General features: G+C 37.1%; 1 protein-coding gene across 3 annotated transcripts in view; it reads left to right on the plus strand.

Annotated features, from left to right (window-relative positions):
• Window positions 1–16,869, plus strand: part of TP53BP1 (tumor protein p53 binding protein 1) — a 65,794-nt gene that overhangs the window by 23,555 nt on the left and 25,370 nt on the right. For 2 of the 3 annotated variants that reach the window (XM_063091745.1, XM_063091746.1), the window contains exons 12-16: window positions 2,138–3,461; window positions 10,058–10,177; window positions 10,963–11,166; window positions 12,294–12,351; window positions 15,349–15,441. In XM_063091745.1, the coding sequence (XP_062947815.1) occupies window positions 2,138–3,461; window positions 10,058–10,177; window positions 10,963–11,166; window positions 12,294–12,351; window positions 15,349–15,441 (1,799 nt within the window). The remainder of the gene's footprint in view (window positions 1–2,137; window positions 3,462–10,057; window positions 10,178–10,962; window positions 11,167–12,293; window positions 12,352–15,348; window positions 15,442–16,869) is intronic. The other variant, XM_063091747.1, reaches the window with a different exon arrangement.

Below are 16,869 nucleotides of genomic sequence, written 5' to 3' on the forward strand. Positions count from 1 at the left end.
TATCTTTAAAAAAAATGGGTTAGTTTTATGTTATGTAAATTTCATTTAAAAAAAGGTATTTATAGTTTTATTAGTGATGTCTTTCTTATCTATGAGCCTTTATAAAGTGACTTATTTTTTGCAAGAAGAGAAAAAATACGTATTTCTTGCAGAAGATGTATAATACACAAGTAAAAGAAAATAAGGTCATCAGTTATCCTATTTTAGAAATAACCTTTTTATGATATACGTTTAATAACTTTAAAAATACATGAAAATTATATAAAAATGTATAAAAGGCTACAATAAAATATGCATTCACATGCTTTTTTTCTGCTGTAGTACAATAGAAACTTTTCATATTTATTGCATAGCCTGAATGTTTTTCCATGTCTTTTAGTATTCTTCCACAATACAATTTTATGTAGATACAAAGTTGTCTATCATGTGGATGAGTCATAATTTTTAGAAATGATTCTCCTATCTGTAGACATTTAAGATATTTCATATTGTTTCCTATTCTAAATAATAATGTAGCAGTGGACAATGTTGTAGTTAAATCTCAGTATGCTTCCATTGATTAATTTCCAAGAAATGGAATTGTTGTGTTAAGGGGTGTATAAATTTTAAGGCTGTTGTGTATTACCAAATTACCATTTAGAAACGTTGAACCAATTTATACTCAGTCTTGTTGGAATGTGTATGAACAGGCTCAAATTTATGACCATTCTTATAATCTGATAATATACACAATAATACCAGACATTGAAATACCAGAAGTTATGGAATATTACAGAATGTTTAGTTACCCATTTTGATTCCTCATTCCCTTAAAAATAATAGGAAATGAATGCCTTACCATGTGTGTCTAGAGTTTTATAGCATTTCTTTTGGGCAAAGTAACACACTTAATGTAAATTCTTGCATTAATACCTATCTAAAGTTTGGGTTCTTTTTTTTTTTAATTAAGGTATTATTTATATAAAATCGCCATTTTAAGTGTATAGTTTGATGAGTTTTGATAATTGTGTTCAAACGTGTGACGGTCACCACCACCAAAGTATAGAACAGTACCCTCTTGCCAAAAAAAAGTTATAACTCTTTATGGTTGATCTTCCTCCCCTCCAATGTTCCCCTCTCCTGCCCTACACAACCACATATTTGCTTTCTGTCACTATGATTTTGTTTTTTGAGAATTTCATATAATTAGAATCGTGAAATGTTTACAGTCTTTTGTATTTGAGTTCTCTCACTTAGTATGTTTTCGAGATTTGTTCATATCATTGCAGGTATTGATATTTTATTCTGTTTCTGTTTTATTGTTGAATAGTATTCCATAATATGGATATCTACAATTTGTTTATTGAATCACCAGTTGACAGATATTTGGGTTGCTTCCAGTTCTGGGTTATTACAAATAATTCTGCCGGGAACATTTGCATACACATCTTGGTGTGGACATATGTTTTTATTTATTTTGGGTAAATACCTACAAATAGAATTTCTAGATCATATGGCAAAGTATGCTTAACGTTATAATATACTGCCATACTGTTTTCGAAAGTGGCTGTACCTTCTTGCATTCCCACCAACAATGTATGAGAGTTGCCATTTTTCCACATCTTTGCCGACACTTGATTTTGTGAATCTTTTTAACTTCAGCTATTCTCATAGTATGTATAGTATTTCATTGTGGTTTTAATTTGCATTTCTCCATTGTCTAATGATATTGTAAGCGTTGGATTTTAATATCTGCTTTACAAATGCTAGCATATTTTGAAATAGTGGGAAATAAAATAAGTACATATTTCCATTTTGTGAGAACTGAAATGGGCTGTGTAGGTATTTGTCCAAAATATTCCTGCGGAATCGAGGGCCCATCATATACATGACATGATTTTAGTAGCTTGATGATGTACAGTTAAAATCGAGTGTCTTCCTACCCCTAAAAGGGTAAGTTAGTACTTTTAGGTTTTTATTTAGATTATTATTATTTTTTAAAATTTAGATTGTTTGTTCTATATCAGTGATTTCACAAGAATATCACTAACCAGAGTAACTTAGTTTATTTAGAAATTTTAGATGAATCCAAGGATTAGACATAAAATAAATATGATTGTGAAAAAATGATGATTTGTCTATTTTTATTTTTCTTTAGGACATTTTCATTCCATCACCAAGTTTAGAAGAACAATCAAATTATGGGAAGAAAGGTGGAGATTTGCATAGTTCATCTTTGACTGTTGAGTGCTCTAAAACTTCAGAGATTGAACCAAAGAATTCCACTGAGGATCTTGGGCTATCTTTGACAGGGGATTCTTGCAAGTTAATGCTTTCTACAAGTGAGTATAGTCAGTCCCCAAAGATGGAGAGCTTGAGTTCTCATGGGATTGATGAAGATGGAGAAAACGCACAGATTGAGGATACTGAACCCATGTCTCCAGTTCTGAATTCTAAACTTGTTCCTGCTGAAAATGATAGTATTCTAATGAATCCAACACAGGATGGCCAGGTAGAACTGAGTCAGAATGATGACAAAACAAAGGGAAATGACACAGAGACCAGGGATGACATTAGTATTTTAGCCACTGGTTGCAAGAGCAGAGAAGAAACTGTAGCAGAAGACGTTTGCATTGATCTTACTTGTGATTCAGGGAGTCAGGCAGTTCCTTCTCCAGCTGCTCGATCTGAAGCACTCTCCAGTGTGTTAGATCAGGAGGAAGCTATGGAAATTAAAGAACATCATCCAGAGGAGGGGTCTTCAGGATCTGAGGTGGAAGAAATCCCTGAGACTCCTTGTGAAAGTCAAGGAGAGGAACCCAAAGAAGGAAATATGGACAGTGTCCCATTGCACCTTTCTCTGACTGAAACTCAGTCCCAAGCGTTGTGTCTTCAAAAGGAAATACCAAAACAAGAATGCCCAGAAGCTATGGAAGTTGAAACTAGTGTGATTAGTATTGATTCCCCCCCAAAGCTGCCAGTACTTGACCAAGAATTGGAACATAAGGATCAGGAAGCTTGGGAAGAAGCCACTTCAGAGGACTCGAGTGTTGTTATTATAGATGTGAAGGAACCATCTCCCAAAGTTGATGTTTCTTGTGAACGTTTGGAGGAAATGGAGAAATGCTCAGATTCCCAGTCATGGGAGGATGTTGCTGCAGAAAGAGAACCATGTGCTGAGAATAGATTAGATACCCAGGAAGAAAAAAGTATAGAACATGAAGGAGATCTGAAATCAGTGACAGCAGAAAAGGAACCTGTAGAGGAAGACTCTCCACAGCCTCCCTTGCCTTTAATGAGAGATGATCCTCTGAGACCTGATCAGGAGATGCAGCAGCCACAACATCAAGAGAAAACAGACAACTTATTAGCAGAAGACTCAAGAATGGCTAAGGCAAAGCAGCTAGGCTCAGGTGTAGAGCCCCAGCAGCTGCAGAAGATCTCTGCCCATGCCTCACAAAGCTTCTGTGAAAATTCAAGTGGTGAGTGTCATTGTAGATTATTTGTCTCCAATCAAATTATAATTTGAAATGGAAGGTAGGAGAGAACTGTGTGCTTATGTCAGGGCTGAACATTAACTTAGATTTATGTTTATAAACAGAAATTTAAGACTTGGGGTTGTATTTTTCTTTTATAGCTGTAATTATTTGTGGGATCAGAGATCATTTGAGGTTTATCAGCTTTATAACTCAGAAGTAGTCAATGTGAATATTTGGGAATTGTACCAATCTGGTTTTTACTATTTAGGTTCCAGCCTTGCTCTATATTTTTATATTTTGGCAGTTGCCTTGAAAAACAAGGATTTTTTCTAATTACCCTACACAGTAAAATCACATTCAGCACCCTGTTAATGAATATGCAGTTATTGGTTGTTTCTTCCTTATGGGCATTAAGTAGTTTCTAAATTTGTTCAACCAAAAAAAATAAATATATATCAAACCTTAAATTGGAAAAGATATTAGTCCTTGTTCTTTATCTATTTTATGAAATCCAGCATGAGAACATAGATTACTTTCTAAAATATTTGTAGAGTATTACGTATGATAGCTAAAAGAATTCAAACTTTCTAAAATGCCCAGAGTATAATGTAAAAACAAAACAAACTCCAAAACAAAACAAAATAAACACAAAATACAAACTTCAGAAAACAAGATTCTAGGGATATAGAAATGAGAAAACAGTATTCAGGTAACATTATATCTATTAGTATGGGTCACTATATCTTTTGGTTTGCTTGGAATCGTCCCAGTTTTATACCCATTGTCTTGGTGTGATTAATAAAAGTACTCTTTTTTACTCTCAAGATCGCCCCTATTCATTAGACTTTATATTTTATTATTATATTTAGGATTTTTAATTTTCTTTTCAGAACAGGAAATGTTAGAGCTAAAAAAGAGGTTAGGGGTTATTGGGTTTAGTCTCATCTTCCTAAAGTTATGTGGCTAGTTAATGATTGAGGTGGAACTAGAATCTAGTTCTCCTGATCCCCAAGTCTGTGCTTTTTCCTACTGTAAAACTGTATAATAAAGTTTTTCTGATTCTGAAGAGTTATAGTAAAGAACTATCCAAGTGACCTAAAATTCTGTATTACTGAATATTTTTGTAATTTCATTACATTTAAATAGTATTAATGACCCAATCTAAGAAAGTATCAGGGTTTGTAGATATGTGGTTACTTAGGAGTACTTTTTAATTATCCTAATAATTGTATGCAAAAAGAACCTTCTAAAACATTGAGATATTAATTCTACTATGTTACCAGTATTCTTCATGAATTTTTATTTACACTATTAATTGGCAGAGTCAGCTCTTTTTTGGCATAGACACTGCCATAGTAAAACTTATTATTTTACTAATATTTATCCAGATTACAGAAAATGCTAGTAAATGATTTTCTGCTTACTTAAAGATTTTAGTTCTTGAGCAAACAAATAGCAATGAAGACAGTGGTTGCAAAAATAGTATTTATGAGGAGAAGCTAAAGAAATTAAAATAGTTCTAGTTGGAAATTAGAACATGAAAGGAGAATAATAGTTCTTTTGTTTTTGTTTTTGTTTTTTCAGGTGGCTGGCCAGTGCAGGGATCCAAACCGTTGCTGTTAGTGTTATCAGTACCACACTCTACCGAGGGAGCTAACTGGCCAGCCCCAAGAATAATAGTGTTTGACTTAGAGAATTAGTCTAAAATAGAGTAAATCATTCAGAAGAGCATTGCAAAAAGAACAGAAAAAAAAATTTTTATACTTAAAATTTAGTTTAGTTGCTAAACGTTAGGAGAGACTAATTTAAATGAAAGTTACCTAAAAAGTTAATGGTTCTTCAGTCTGGAAAGATAAAATGAAAGGTATGAGTTCCAGGTTTGTTCATTTCTGTATGCTAAAGATATAAGGACACTTTTGTTTTGTTTTTGTTAATAGCTTTATTGATTAAAAAAGAAACACATGCTTAATTGTGAAAAACGTTCAAACAGTACAGTATAGGGGAGATTGGGAGTGGGAAAAGTGAGAGGAGAGAGAGAGAGTGGGGACAGTGAGAGAGAATCACTCTAAATGCCCCCATTTATAGATAACCTGTCACTGTTAACAGTTTGTACACCTCTTCAAACATCTGTCTATGGAGAGCACCTGTTAAACCTGAAAAAAGCAAATTTAGAAAGGTGGTAGGTATACTTGGAAGCCCATTCTTATTCAACATACAACAAATTTATGGTGAAAAACTGTAACAAGTTCTATAAGCCTTTAAATAAATCCACAAGCGGTTGTCTATAATAGATTAATAATAATCAGGAAACCTAGATATGTTTTAGGCTCTAACTGTAACCTTTGTTGGCTTACTTGATGGAATGTCATCCTAACTGGTTATTAATGTCAGAGCAAACGCTTAGGGTAGACTATTCATGCATGGTGTCACCGAGTACAGAAATTCTTATATTTTTAATTAGATGGCTTTTAGTCAATTATAAGAAGTGACCAGTTCTTCTTTTGAGAACAAAAGAAGAAAAAAATGGGCTTTAAACTATAACAAAGTTTGGAGAGACCTTACTGACATTAAGAGTTTTAAATATTGCTTTGGACTAATTAATTCTTTAAAGTCCTTAGTAACAAAGACAAACTCCCCATTCAGGTGGTTTGACAGTTGGTAGTGTTTCCTTTTGTTTCCACATTCATATCCTTCTTCATTGGTTGGTATGCTGTCATATGATAGGATAGCCTATGATAATCTGGGAAAGCAAGAAGGGACTTGATTATTTAAATATAGGAGTGCTAAATGTTAAAGAAAGAGCTGAATATTTGGAAAACTCCAGTAAATTTAAAAGGATAATATATGCCAGTAAATATATTTTGAAGGATTTGGTGATAATTTGGTTAGATTAGTGGTGTTTTTCAGATGAGTGAACAAAAGCAGAGAAATGGGAAAGCATTTGGAGGACATTGAATAGAGGCTTTGTGAAAATGAACAAAATTAAAGAAAGACTGGAAATGTAGGCTGCTACTAGTTAATTGGATGCTTACTAAAGAGTTAAGAATTTATCTTCTAGTGCAAGCCTTGAAGCTTTTTGACCAGGAGCTAACATGTTCAAAGCCGTGTTTTATAAGGAAGGCTGTTTTGGTTGCAGTGTGCAGAAAAGATGGGAGTTGGGGAGAGAAGGGTACTTCAGGCAGAGAAAGTGATTGATAAGCTGTTGTAATAATCCAGGAATGAGGCACTGAAGACTGGTGAGGGTAATGGCAGTGCTGCTCCCTAGGGCCTGTAAAAGTCTGTTTTCCATTAGGTTATAGTGAAACAGTTAGATAAATGGTGCTAAAATTACTTTTCATAAGTTTTATCTAGTACTGTGCAAAGGAAACCCTGGTATAGGGAAATAATTTTCAGTAATTAATGCTTGCATATTATATTTGCATATTATGGCTAAAGATTTCTTACAGATTTTCAGAAGTCTGGATGACCAGTCGTGATATGAGGGATGGTTCCTGTCAAGAGAGGGCTTTCATTATCGATGTTCAGGAATGAAAATTCTATAAAATATATCTTTGGAATGTGTGAGGCTTTGTGAGATGTTTTATATTTGTTTTTTTGTTTTTTTTTTTAGTTTTTATGTCTCTTCTAAGTTGTTCTTTATTAGCCTAAAGGACTTGCTACCAGAGAATGAATGCTTGTTTACCTAGCCAGTTTCTCTTTCTTCTGTAACTATGGTGGAAGTCTTTGCTAGTTAGATGTGATGTTGAGATTCTTCACTCATAGTCTACAGTTTCTTTAGCTGAGCGTATGTACTTCTATCCTTTATTTCTAAAGACCATTTCATTTTCTCTTTTTACCCCCTCCGGTTACTAATCATTATCTCTTAAATATAGATCTAAGAGATTTGTTGTTGTTGTTTTGTGATTTTGAAGGAAAAAAGTATGAAGGTGCTTGATATCAAAGATAATAAAAGATAGAAGTAGTGGAAAAAGTTGAAAGAAGCACACTTTTCACAAGTAGTAGTGAGTGGGTTTGCCAGATTATAGTTATTTTGAGCCATCCCAAGAAAGTAAGAACAAATCCTCATATATTAGGTTTAAGAGGGCAGTCTGGCACAATTCTTATTTTCTCCCAAATGTGGCCATTTTATTAAAAGTTTTGAGAAAAATAATTAGAAAATCAGAGAATGTGATTTTAGCAATTTGATAATTCTGATTAGCAAAAATTTGGAACTGAGACCTAGTTAAAAAGTAGTTTTATATCTTGGCAAATGTTTTATGCTTGTAATAACTTAATAACTAACCAAAATGTGTACACCAGGGATGCTTATATAAGTGGGATTTACTGTTTTTTTTAATTTCAATTTTTTAAAGTTTATTTATTTATTAATATTATTATTATTTTTTACATTCTAAGATGTTGTTGTGGAGCAGTTGACAGGGAGGGGGAGATGGGAACCAGGAAGGAAATGGGGTGGGAGAAGGAGAAAGGAGCATGGGTGTGGTTGAGGCCCGTGGCACCACCCTCATTCCTTCAGGGGAAACCAGGAGCTTCCAGTGGTGGCTTGGTTGTTGCTGGGCTGGATGCAGATGTCGGGGGGTATGTGGCTATGGCTGAAGCCCTTGGTCCCCCAGTGCTCCAGCTCGGGAGCCCAAGGTATTTCCGGTGGTGGGTCAGTGGCCACCTTTGGGCCGGTTGCAGATGTCAGGGGGATGTGTCCAAGGCCCTAGGCCCCCAGTGCCCCTGCTCAGGAGACCAGGGGGCTTCCAGTGGAGGCTTAGTGGTCATTGCTGGGCTGGTTGCAGGGGTTGGGGGCACATGGCTGAGGCCCTCGGCTCCCCACTGTCCTGGCTCGGGAGCTCAGGGTGCTTCCTGTGGCGACTCAGTGGTCATTACTGGGCTTGTTGCAGATGTTGGGGGGCATGGCTGAGGCCCCTGGACCACCCTGCTCCCTGGCTTAAGAGCCCTTGGGGCTTCCGGTCCTTCTAGGTTTTATAGGTGTTCTTTGGTGGTGAGAGACCTTTACTAGTTAATATCAAACTTTATCTCTGGTCTGTGGGTGTTTTGGTTTTTCTTTCAGTTCTGTGTTGGATTATTTGCTGTTCCCACCACTTAAACTCTGTACTGGAACTAATTTGTTGTCCTTAGCTTACTCCTAAAATGAACTTCCTGTGGGGACCAGCACTTGAGCCTTGTAGTTGAGCTAAATTGCTGCTTTGCTGCTGATTCCCTGGGGAGGGCTTTTTGTGCAGCTTAGGTTTTAGTTGTTGACCTTGTGTGTACTTCTGGGTCTTGTGAGTTCCGGTACACCTGGGTTGTGTGGAAAGTCTGGTCTGGGCCTGAGACTTTTCATCAAACTGCACCCCTTGCAGTTCTATATTCCTGACCAGTCCCCACTGAGTGGTTCTATGCTGATTGAGGGGCAGATCAGCTGTCCATGCTGTGCCCCAGTGTTCCCCCCTGTTAGCCTGTCTTCCCCACTACCCATACTCCAAACACTTCCCATGGGGTGGGCTGTGCACTGGTCCCTTAAAATGACTCACCAGTCTCTGAGTGGCTCCTTTTTTCAGTTGTCTGTGTATCCTCACTCCTGTGTGGGTCCACAGGAACGTTGTTAGTGGTCTTGCTGACCTAAGGGCCACCAAGGCCCTCTTCTCCACTGCTGCATCCAAGCAACATCACACAAAGGGCACAGCTGTGGCTTTTGCCAGTTCTTGCTCCGTGCACTCACCAGCTCCAGCGTTGAAGCAGCCAGGATTTGAAATGGTGGGAGCGATCCTTTCTTTCTCTCATTTTGGCTTCTTCTGCCTTCATGAACTCCGTAGGTCTCTCCTCCTCTTCCCCTGAGCTCTAGCAGCCCCAGCTTGGCTATTGTTGCTTTTTAATAGTTGTAAATGGTTGCTGTATGGGAGAGAGTGATGCTGGGGACTGTCTATTCCACCATCTTGACCGGAAGCCTAAGTGGGATTTAATATTGTGCAGGAACTTAGGTATGAACATTGCTACTTTGTTCTAGAGTAAATGCTGGTCAGTACTGCTAAGCCATGAAACCCTTAGATTTCTATGTTAGAACCAATGAGTATTTTGAAGTCCTTTGGCCCATGAGATCCTTTGTCACCTCCTTGAGTAGATTATAAATTACAAGTATTAACATCAGATTCTCTGAAGAATCCCACACACTGCTAAGCTTTTAAATGAACTCTTTGGGTTAGCATTGCACAAAATTACAGTGTTTAAACTTGAAATTGTCTAATTTGTATTGTTACATATTCCTAGATGTACTGTCTTGGAGCTCAGATGTTTCGGTGTTCCTTTTGACCCCATGTTTCTCAGGTCTTCCAAAGTTTGAGCTTCCTCTATTTGCTTAGCCTCTGGTTGTCTGCTTTGTGTCAGTCCTGTTGTGGATGGCTATAAAGAGAGCAGAGACAATAATGAGGAATTGGTCGGGAGGCCTGGTGAGGGTGGTGGGAATGAGAAAGAATTTGGGAGCAAAGGAAAAGAGTAGTTGAAATACTTTTTGCAGTTCTTATTTTTGCTTATTTTATACTTCTGTTTTGGTTTGCTTTTTGTTCATCATTGTTTTGTTTTTGTTTTTTTCTTTCTTTCTTTTTTTTTTTCAGAAACCCCATTTCATTTCACTTTGCCTAAAGAAGGTGATATTATCCCACCACTGACTGGTGCAACCCCACCTCTTATTGGGCACCTAAAATTGGAGCCCAAGAGACACAGTACTCCTATTGGTGAGTGAATAAAAAGTGATGAATTTAATAAAAGGAATGAATAAAAAGGCAGAATTTCTGAGATATCATTCTTTATGCAAGTGATATTTTAGATCTTAGGAGTTGGGCCTGACTGATAAGGTTGATGTGTTTGTCTTAGGAAGAATTGGGCTGTGGTGTCTGATTCTATGCTTTTAATCCCAGGAGATGAGAGATGATGAGAGGAAGGAAAAAAAGGATGGAGGGAAGGAAGAAAAAGAATATAAGGATTTCATTAGATCACTCATAAGGCAATAAAATCTGAGTGCTAAGTAGTGATACAGATTGTTCTACAAGGAAGGGACAAGAAGTAGGGAAGAAGTACAATTTATTCAATACCCTGGCTAATTAATCAGTCTGCTGCTTGACAGGGCAAGAAAACTTAGATCCTCCTTCCCTAAAGCAGCCAGTAGTCTTCTACATTAACCTATTTGTTTTCTCTAGTCAGTGCTGGGAGGTAACAATCATGCCGTCTGGAGTCTCCTGCTACCTATGCCTGATGCTGGCAGATGTGGGTTGGCTGAGGGCTCATGCAGCATCCTTTCTCCAGATGCAGAAGTGGAACTGAATCCTGTTGATCCTCTTAAGACCAGGTGTCAATACTAGTTCGTAGTTGTTGATACTTATGACAGGATCTATCCTAGGAACCCCCTTCAATCTTGCAGAGCTGTGCAGCCAAACAGGCAAATTGACGATCTCAAATTACTGTTTTTCCTGTTTGTATTTTAGTTTTTTTTCTTTCTTCCTCCCTGCCTCCCTTATTTCAGGTATTAGCAACTATCCAGAAAGCACCATAGCAACCAGTGATGTCATGTCTGAAAGCATGGTGGAGACCAACGATCCCATTCTTGGGAGTGAAAAAGGGGATTCTGGGGCTGCCCCAGAAATGGGTGATAAATTGTGTTTAAGAATGAAACTGGTCAGTCCTGAGACTGAGGCGAGTGAAGAGTCTTTGCAGTTTAGCCTGGAAAGTAAGTTTTATTTTGTTAATCTTGAGTAATTAGTAGCACCAGATCATCTGGGAAGTATTAGTTATCTTCTCGTTATAATCATTGATAGTTTTATAATTATGAATGTATATTCTCATAGATTTAATTCTTTCAGTCAGTCCCTCTCATGTTACTGAAGTTGTTCCATTTTATAGTCTCTGTTGCTGCTTGTATCTTTGTATTAAGCCATGTCTATATAAAGTAACTGGTTTTCATATTCAGAAAGAATTTAGAAGAGGTTAGAAAATTTAGGATTTAGATTTATGTTGACTCTTCTGACAAGAATTGCAGGTTGTTTGATATGGGTAGGATACAGACAAGATACAAGGGAGTGACTGCAAAGTAGGGGCCAGATTCTGAAAGGACTTTTAAAACATCATGGCGAGAGGCTGAAAAATTTTAGTGTTTCAAAACTTTGCGCCTTTGTGCTTGGTGGTTACTTTCCTTGTCTTGCCTATTTCTTGTTCTCCTGCCTGGCAAACTCCTACACACTCTTTAACCAGGAAGGAGGGTCATTGGTAGTGAGGATGGAGATGAGAGGATGAATTTGAGAGGTGAATAGAATAGACAGAACTGTGAGGCCAGTTGAATATGGAAGTAGGGCTGGCCGGTTAGCTCAGTTGGTTAGAGTGCCACCTTGTAACACCAAGGTCAAGGGTTCAGATCCCTGCACTGGCCAGCCATCAAAAAAGAAAAAAGAAAAGAAAAGCACCTGGCAATTAGTAAAATCAAAAAATGTGGAAGTGAGGGGGAGGAAACAAATAAAGAATGACTACATAATTTTTTTTACTTGTATGGGAAGAGATGAATTGTGATTCGGGAGAAGTTTAATTTTCATTTTAAATGTTACCGCTTAGTAATTCATTATAGTGTATTTCTGGCCAAATGATTAGTCTTTTATAGGAAGTTTGAAAGAAAATTGATTGGTGGAAGTGAGGAAAAACTTGTGTGATTACAAGAAATCTATGTTCACTTGTTAGTCTTATTTGTTTCTATTTCTTTTTGTTATTTGATGCAAATACTAGTAGAGCAATGGGAAGGTTTCTAGGTATGATACTAAGTGAATTCTGTTTGTTTTTCCTTTTTCTCCTTGCTTTGTTTTCATTCAGAGCCTGGAACTGGTGAAAGAAAAAATGGATCTACTGCTGTTGCTGAGGCTGTTGCCAGGTAACCAGAGATTGTTGATACTTAGAGAAGTTTAATACATACCTACTGGCAGTGAGGGGAAGATGATTTATCATCAGAGGAAAAAACTTAAAGTGAAACTTCAGCATAAAAGATTAAGCAATGTGTTGAGTTGATCTTAGGCTTTCTTATAAACACTCTAAGCCCTATAAAGCTTTTTCTATACTTAGAACTAAGGTAAAGATCTTTTCTTTGTTCATGTGAGACTGCCCTTTTCTTTTTCTGTTGATGAGACCGAGGTTGTTGTTGCTATTGGTGAGGAAATGGCCTAAGGAGATAGATGTAGGTCTTGTTCAGATCCCGGACTCAGCCACAGCCTCAGGCCATTTTCTCTTCTGCCTGCCAAATTAACTACTATGTTGAGCTATTATTTTTGCTTTGTCATGAATACAGTAATGCTTTTGAGGGTAAGTATGACCCCATACTGAGATTTTGGTGGATAGGCTTTGCCGTTTCTGGTGGTTGCAATAATAGAATTGTTTCATTTGTTTCTGGCATGAATCATCCAGCATGAAAACACTAGCAGCAGTTGGTGAGATTCTTAAATCAGAGGCTAGGCAGGTACTGTTAAATAAGTAAAGCAGGCTAGATGTGAGACCAGCTGGAGTGTTGAGGACAATGGCCTGCTGAATGTGTGCCCCATTTAAAAGGGTGAGCCCCTGTTCAACTTCAGCCAGTAGTTATCATTCGAAAATGCAAACTTACTGTTGCCAAATCTTTAAATTTTTTTTTTTTTTTTTTTTAAAAGATGACCGGTAAGGGGATCTTAACCCTTGACTTGGTGTTGTCAGCACCACGCTCAACCAGTGAGCGAACCGGCCATCCGTATATGGGATCCGAACCCGGGGCCTTGGTGTTATCAGCACCGCACTCTCCCGAGTGAGCCACGGGCCGGCCCCCCAAATCTTTAAATTTTTAAAGAGAAATCTGGATTTTTTTAAAAATAAAATTTTAAGTAAAACGTATCTGTGGACTAAATTTGACCCTCAGTTGTGAGTTTCTGAAAATCTTCTCTCAAAATCCTTTGATCTGTTCTTGGCTATGTGTTAGACAGATTAGTTGCTTTCTGGGCTCTTGTGTATTTAATCTGAAAGATAAGTACTGACCCTTTAATGATAGGTAGTCTTACAAGTTGAAGAAAATTGAGTTTGTATCTGATCTCTTTAGCTTTAACAGAATTTGTATGACAGACAATAACTTGTTATTAGTCTGTACGTGTACACATTAAGAGGGAACAGAGTGTGCTGCTGAAGTTTCCTGAACCCTTACAGTGGACTGTAGGGAGGAGAAAATAAGGAAAAAAACTTGAGCAGAGAGTTGGAATGGTGGATCATGGAATGAGATGAAATTTATTGATATTGTTGTTGCCATGCCAGGCTAAGGCCTGGAATCTTCACAGCGCCGATCGTCTAGCTCTTAATCCTGTTCGTGACACCAATTGTAAAGCTACTCGACCACAACTATGCCAGTTGTGGTGCTCTTTTACCTGCTGGTAATTCTGCACCGACAGGGCTGATTGTTGAGCTAAGGCTGGGTCTGGAGCCCACAGACCCCTCAAGCCTGTTCACAGACTGGGTCACAAACCCTTCACATGCCGGGCTGGGTCCCCAGACCCCTCACACACAGGTCTATGAGCTAGGTAACTTGCCAAAAGGTCCTTGGAGCCATAGGTTGGAAAGCATGGCTGCACCGGGCAGACACCTGAGGCAAATGCCCACCCGCCTGCTTCACTAAAACTCCTTTCTCGCTCTCTCTCTCTCTCTCTCAAGAACACAAGAATAGCAACAAAACTAAAAAGATACATTGGCGTGCATGCTCACTAACTACACACACACACACACACACACACACACACACACAATTTGCTTACAATGGATGTGCTAAACCACACTCAAGGGACTGGAGGTGAGGGCCCTGACCAAACTATTCTATTTTCCCAACAGTTGTGAAGCAAATTTTGTATGTAAGAAAATCTAGATTTAATTTTTTTTGACTATTCATTTTACCATTGGGTTCACCATGAGAAATGATTTAAAGTAAACCCCATTAGAATATTGTAAATGATCATTGCTTCCTCTGCATTTATGTGAAGCATTTAAGTGTTGACTGTAACTGGACTCTGTTCATATTACTTGCAGTCACTTTATTTCTCAGTCGTTTTACTATGGAAGATTTCAAGCATATATGAAAGTAGAGAGAGTAGTATAATGGGCCACCATAGATTCATCACCTAGTTTCAAAAATTACCAACTCGTGGCCAATCTTGATTCTCTGTTGGATCATTTTAAAGATAATTCCATCATTTTATCTGTAAATACTTCAATGCTATCTCTAAAAGATAAGGGTCCTTATTTTAAACTTAATCACATTACTATTATCCTACTTTAAAAAATTGACAGTAATTCCTTAATTAATATCATCACATATTCAGCATTCAAATTTCTTTGATTGCCTCATAAATTTTTTTTTTACAGTTTGTTTGAATCAAGATCTAAATAAGGTGCACACATTGCATTTGATTGATATGTGTCTTTTTTACTTTATAGAGTCCCCCCTCCCCATGCTCATTTTCATTATTTGTTGAAGGAACTGGATTGTTTGTCTTATCGTTTCCTACATTCTGGATTTCGCTGGTTACATCTTTATGGTATGAGGGTACTTCAAAAAGTTCATGGAACGATAAAGTTCCTGGAAAAATAGAATTAGAAGATAATCTGAATCTTTCCATGAACTTTTTGAAGTACACTAGTATTTAATATAACCCTCTGTCTACCTTAGTTCCAGTAAATCATCCTTGAAAGTTTTTTATGGTAATTTGCAGTGAGTAGGAAGAATTTGCATTTTGGCGTAAGGTGGTTTGGAGTTTGGGATCCAGAGAGAAAGGATTTTATTCCCTCTGTGCCTAAAAGGATAATAATCTCCAAAGGTATTTTTCCTTTCAAAACTAACACAGTATATTGCTTTAATGTATTATCTTAGTCCCCAGAAGACCATGTCTGTGTTTAGCTGTATCTGTGACACCCGGCAAGGGGATGAGGCTCAAAGGGAGGATCCCCGCTCTGAATCCATCAGGTAAACATGATTTTTATAGCATCTTTTGGGCTACATTTATTCTTAAAGTGGTTGGTACCAGAATCTAATATGTACTGCTACTATTTTGTGAGCTTGAGTTTACTTTTTTATCTGAGGGACTATGACATATTCTGGATGGATTCATAAATGAGATGTCATGAGAAATTTTATTAATATTTTATAATACAGATTTTTGTCTTTATATGCCAGTTCTATTTGAAATGACTCAGTCTTCACACATTTATGAAAATAATTTATATAATTCTATATTTATTTTTTCTTAGTTTTAGAAATAATGTCTGCTTTTAACAGACTTTTTATTTCCTCTTAGTTTCCCATAGGACAAAATATGAGATCCATAACATCCCAAATTTATAGTTTTTCAGACTTGATAGAATTGATTTTTCCATAACTTTTTACTCAGTAATCTCTTAGAACAGCTCTGAAGCAGAAAAAAACTTTTGAGTTACAAATGTTCCATCTCTATTTAAATAATTAAAGACTATCTTGTTTGGATTGTGTGATTCTCTATTTAATAGAGGGAAATAAGTAATGGCAATGGAAATAAGCTTGCATTTTCATTATGAGGTGGTATCTTTCACCTATAGTGTTCAGTGATTTTGTAATTAGAGAATATGATAATGTTTTGTCAGTAGGATATCCCTAATAGTGGTGTTGGTAGCATAATTTCTATATTCTTTATTGATAGAAATATTTAGAGGAAACACGTCAGTGCTTTTACTGGGAATTCTGATTATTAAATGTGAGCTTGTTAGTATTCTTGGGAATCAAATGGCCCAGATGGTAAGGAAATCATATCCTTTATTTTGTCAAAAAGCTGGTTAGATGAAATGCCATTTTGTGTGATTCCAAAAGTGGTGTAGTAATGGCCCAGCTATTATTAAATTAATTGAAGACATTGTATTGCCTCCTTTTTTTTATTAGAGTATCTTAAAGGGGCCAGGTCCAGGGTTCAATTCCCATACTGGCCAGTTGCCAATAAACAAACAAACAAATAAATAAATAAAATAAAATAAAAGGGCCAAGATGTTGGTGCTATAGAACAAGGACCTGGAAATACAACTGGGTTCGATTCCAGTTTCTCCATAGATAGACCTACACTTAGAACAGAATAGTTAGAAGTTTGTTAAATATGAGGGGCTGGCCCATGGCTCACTTGGGAGAGTGTGGTGCTGATAACACCAAGGACATGGGTTTGGATCCCTATATAGGGATGGCTGGTTAGCTCACTTGGGGGAGCGTGGTGCTGACAACACCAAGTCAAGGGTTAAGATCCCCTTACTGGTCATCTTTTTTAAAAAAAAAAAAAAAAGAAGTTTGTTAAATATGGAGATTTATTTTTCCCTGTTTCACTTTGGGTTAATTTTATCCAGGCTTTTTCTGCTAAAATTTGCCTTAGCATCAATT

This window comes from Cynocephalus volans, chromosome 3 (genome assembly GCF_027409185.1).
Source record: "Cynocephalus volans isolate mCynVol1 chromosome 3, mCynVol1.pri, whole genome shotgun sequence".
Classification (NCBI taxonomy): domain Eukaryota; kingdom Metazoa; phylum Chordata; class Mammalia; order Dermoptera; family Cynocephalidae; genus Cynocephalus; species Cynocephalus volans.